Source organism: Notothenia coriiceps, unplaced genomic scaffold, assembly GCF_000735185.1.
Source record: "Notothenia coriiceps isolate Sejong01 unplaced genomic scaffold, NC01 NC01_scaffold00021419, whole genome shotgun sequence".
NCBI classification, from domain to species: domain Eukaryota; kingdom Metazoa; phylum Chordata; class Actinopteri; order Perciformes; family Nototheniidae; genus Notothenia; species Notothenia coriiceps.
The window spans coordinates 1-5,129 of NW_011354120.1; the positions used below are offsets into that span (position 1 = coordinate 1).

General features: G+C 37.4%; 1 protein-coding gene across 1 annotated transcript; it reads left to right on the forward strand.

Moving 5' to 3' along the window:
* The first annotated feature begins 2,362 nt into the window (after nucleotides 1-2,362).
* Nucleotides 2,363-4,430, forward strand: epsti1 (epithelial stromal interaction 1). The gene is made up of 4 exons (XM_010780196.1): nucleotides 2,363-2,641; nucleotides 3,905-3,963; nucleotides 4,055-4,138; nucleotides 4,259-4,430. The coding sequence occupies exons 1-4, from the start codon at nucleotides 2,469-2,471 to the stop codon at nucleotides 4,390-4,392; spliced, it is 450 nt and encodes a 149-aa protein (XP_010778498.1). The 5' UTR covers nucleotides 2,363-2,468; the 3' UTR covers nucleotides 4,393-4,430.
* Nucleotides 4,431-5,129: the final 699 nt, after the last annotated feature.

The window sequence follows — 5,129 nt, forward strand, 5'->3', positions numbered from 1 at the left end:
CACACACACACACACATTCAAACACAGGAGTTAAGACTGAAGACGAAGGACTTTGCCCTGAGAGATCTACAGACTTAAGATGGGAACCTTGGGTCTAATGGATGACGGTTTGTGGTCCAGAAGGGAGAGGAGTTTACTGTAGGCCTTCATCCCTGTTAACGCATAACTAGTAGACAGTAAACATTAGGACTGACACCGGGTGAAGGACCCAGTGTCTTTACCCAGAATGCACTAGGTCCCCCTGTGAGTGTGTTGTCAATATTTGTTGGTGACAGAATGTGTGTGAGGGAGCCTCTCCACCCTCACTGCCTTACTCGTTTAGTGTCAAATTCATCGATCCATTCTCATTTGTCATGCTGTGTTTTAACGGTACATCGAGCAACACTTTCGGCCTGGTTTCCTCTCATGAAAACGGACGTGCACACGATGACGTTTAACTGTTCTGCAGCACAACATACGGACAACAACTCTTCTCACACAGCCTGCTAACAGACACATTGCTTTTAGATTTTATACTGCTATTAAACTTCACTAGTCAGTTGTTGGAGGTGTATTTATTTGTCCTTCCTGTGTGTGTGCGTCCGTACAGTATGTCCATAACCTGCCAAATAAATCATCATGTCAAAGTCAGAATATAACTCTTAATAAATGAGTTTTTGAAGAAATAATGCACGTGTTATTCTTTTTCTTTGTGTGTGTGCTGATGTCGTTAAGGGGTGCAACTCAAAATGTATCTGCTCGTTAATTTACTCTCTCAAATTAATCGTCTTGTCTTTATCTTGTGTAAAATCTCAGAGCTCAAGGTGACTGTTTTAAAGAACAGAAAAGAAGCTGGAATTTCTTTAAATGTACTGCTTAGAAATTAATGTACTTATATTACCATACGTTTTAGATGTAAACAAGAGTTATCACAGCACCAATATGCAGAACACCAGGAGAGAAACCTGATATCATTCATATTGTTCAATACATATTTTCATGAATGGACTAGACCTGATGTCAAACAGCAATTCGTTTGACTGAAAAATGTTTTTTTTAAACTTATTTAGATGGAGGGATGGATATTCAAACAGTTAATTTCAGTCACAAAATATGAAACGATGTGCACAACAATTACCGAGAAGAGGTCTTTTAAAATATTAGATCTTAGCCAACAACGCTCATTCAATATGTATACAAAAAATTGAAAAACTAAAGAATGCAAGTAACAGTAAAATAAAAATCTACGTCTAAGTTATAGGGGGCTTTGTGGTGGACAGTATTGCAAATGAATGAACTTAATGTTAACATGAATGAAGTAAATGTGTATTCTTAATGAGGTATCAAATAAAGGTTAATGATATCACGTGATCAGCTCAGGAACTCAACAACTGGTAAAACCTAAGATAAGAAAATTAGATGAGTTGGAAAAAAACATGTTTATTTTTAGATTTGAATATAGATTATTTCTTTTTTTTTTAATACCCTTTTTATTGTCATTTTTGTAAACATTCAGACATAACATACATACACAACATACACCCGCATACCAATGTGTGCAGAATAGTTACTGCACATATAACATACATCCATACTTGCCAACCTTGAGACCTCAGAAATCGGGAGCATTTCAAAATGCAAAATGGGGGGGGGGNGTGTGCCTTGGCAGTCTCAGGCGGGGTGCTAGTTTATCGCCGGAGCTGTTAGATTAACATTAACATGCTTATTGCAATTCTAAGTGCAGCCTGTAGCACCATCCTTGATGGAGCATATGTGTGGGCAGGAAAGGAGTGAGCAGAGAGTAGAGTAGTTGTCGATATTGTTCTGTTTTCTGTGACTATCTGCCTCACCCTGTCAGACTTTCAGTTGCACGCTCTACTAAAGAGACGTTACCATGGAAACCAAACAATGGTGTAGCTGTATTAAAGTCCGAGTGGAAACAGTCCTGAGTAAATCTGATTTTGTCAGAAATCGGGAGAAATATGCCCACGGGAGGAAACCGGGAGAGGGCAATAAAATCGGGAGGGTTGACAAGTATGCATACATCTCTCCATGGGTGACAATAATCTCACTTTATTCATGTAGCAAGATATCTATGTATCTCAGTTTACATATCAATTACTTAACTACAAGCACAGAGAGAAAATGAATAAGAATAATACATTATAATCATAATGGCCTGAGGTGTGGCGTCATTACAATGAGACACATCAAATAAAAGGGAAATACAAATACACATACATATATAGTAGTAATAATAATAACAAATACAAAATGAAAAGTATAAGATAAATGATTTCTGTCCACAAATTGACAGACTGGGCCTTTAAATGAACACCTCCATCCCCCTGTTCTTCCAGCAGAAGGCGCTGTTCCATTAATCCCTCCCCCCGCTGTATGTGCAGTAAACACATAACAGGTTAGTTGAATCTACAGAACAGCATCTCAGTGACCCTGTTCCTGTTTACCATCTGTTCTGAGAGACAGACATGGATCCTTATCAGAACCAGAGGGACTACAGGAACCAGCAGAACCCCGGGAGAACCGCACCTGGAACACCTGAAACATCTGGAACATCTGGGGGTGATCAGACACCTGTAGACCCCGGAAGAGAGGACCCTGAAGCCCGGAACACACCTGCGAACAACCGGGAGCCTCAATAGTGAGTTATGATCAAAATCCTACTCAGTATTTCGAATTTGAAGTCCATGTTTTTGTCCCTGACACGCGGTGTAATTTAAAAATAAAAGTGCAAAGGAACATATATTAACTTTTGTTATTTAGTTTAGTTAATATGTACTATGTTGGTGTAATATTTGATTAGTAAAAAACATAGACTGGATGGTAAAAACATATTTTTAGTTGAGTTTTCCGCTGCTAACTTTCAGTTTCGTTTTACTGGATTAGAGAGAGATACAATGCCTTCACTGTTTCCCGGAAACCGCAACTGCTTATCTAATGTAGCACAACAACAAACGGTATCTGTTGAACACATAGTACTTTTTTTGTTCTTAACACGAAAAAAAAACACGTGTAATAAGTTCGGGAAAGTTTGTACTCAGCAAATAAAATGCATGAATCATTTCATTTATTTGGGCTAATCGAAAAATAAAAGGCCACTTTAGGAAAGCAGAAATATACAACATGACCTGAAGGCAACATAAAGTCAAATGTTTACAAGATAAAGAAGTTACTGTGTCTTAATTGAAGGCAGCATCCTACTTGTATTATTATTTCTCATTCTTGAAAGCAGCATTTCTATTCTTTATTTTACTCATCATCTTTTAGCCAAAACAACAATCAGTTTTGAACAAATGCCTTTACCAGGGTTAACAATATGTATAAGGTCTTAAGTAGTATATCTTAACATTTAAGCATATGTTAAATGTACTTGTATACATAAGTTTTAATAAAACAACACTGAAAACAACCAGTGATATATAAAACCATAACTTATTGTCTTCATGAAATAGCATTTTAACGGTTTTGATGCACAAGTTGTTGTTTGGATCCATCTTGTATTCTAATTCTAATATTGTATGTACTAAGCATTCATTTGTGTATGTTACATCTTTTCATGAAACCCGTAGCTATAGCTGTCATGTATTGGAGTTGAATATATATAACTACATTTTACACATTAGAAATCCAAGGTAGTTGGGTTTATCATGGGAACAGAGACCTGTCTACTTGTTTACTTTTGAAAGACTTTCCAAACTTGTATTTAGTGCTTCTTACACACCAAAAACACGTGTACGAGTTATGGGCCTATCAGTACAGAATGAAGTTATACCTGGACGAATCTGATTCGAGACGAAGAATATAAACCAAGTATACCGTTTTTTTTTTATCCTCACAGCTGCAGACACAGTTTTCATGAAGGACCAATGTTCCACTAACACTCTCTCTCTGTCTCCATCCTCAGCTCAGTTGGGTTTACGATGATCCCGCCCAATGAATCCCGACGAAGCAAGACTCAAATGAGTATGCCGACATTGCATCCTTCAAACACCAAATAATGTTCCTAGATGTTGAAATGTATTTCCTAAGTAACAAAGCTCTGTGTTATCTGCAGTGGCTCAGAAAGAACTGGAGGACCTCCAGAAGTGGAAAGAGGAAAATAAGCCCAAACCTGTGCAGCCCGTCTCAGAGAAGCTGGGTAAACAAGTGCACTCCATGCAAATCAGCTTTTTGCACAACATCATTCTTATGTGTCGTGTGCTGCTCAGTCACCTGCTTCCTTACTGATATGCTGTACTTTCCTGTTTAATTGATCAAGGTGGGAACGCAACATTGTCTGCAGTCAGGGAGAAGCAGCATTTAGAATTACAACACGCCAAACTGCAGAAGAGGGTACTTCCTCACACGTTTACTGCCATAAACACAGAATACACTCATTTCACACGCCCTTAACCCTGAGACGCACAAGTGGGTCTTTTTGGACCTGGTTTTCTTGAAGTATCTTTGTAATTACATTTTTTTTATCATTTCATGTTCCAGCTATTTGTCAAAAAACATGTTTTGGATATCATGCCATTCAAATTTTAAATTTAAATTTTAAGAAATTGTAGTTTTTGTATTTCTACCCCAAGCTTCCATAAGTGGGTCAAAAATCACCCGCATGCATTTCCTATGGGATCCTTTGATTCTTATCACCTGTTGCTGTCAGGAATACATTCACTGTGGACCACACAGACTACATCACAAGTGACACCTCTCAGGAAGATTATTTCACACAGCAAGATCTGAAACCTGTCAGTATAATCATAATAAATAATAATACATTATATTTGTATAGGGCTTTTCAAGGACTTAAAATGGCTTTACAATATAAGGGAAGGTTAGGGTGGGGGGTATAGGACTATCAAACTTGATCAACCGGCATGGATTGATGGGGGGTGGGCTATGAGTAGGCAAGAGGAGAAGAGATGAGTTTTGAAAAGGGACTGGAATACTGTGAGGGTCTCAGAATAGCGGAGATCTTTGGGAAAATATGTTCAAAACGTTTTTTTCAAAATGTAAAAAAAAAATCAAAAATTATAAATAGTGAAAATTAAATATAAAATATTTCTAGTGTGAACCTAAATATAATACTAAATATTATTCAAGTGATTTTTCTTGACAAAAATGGCATAAAAACACCAGCAACT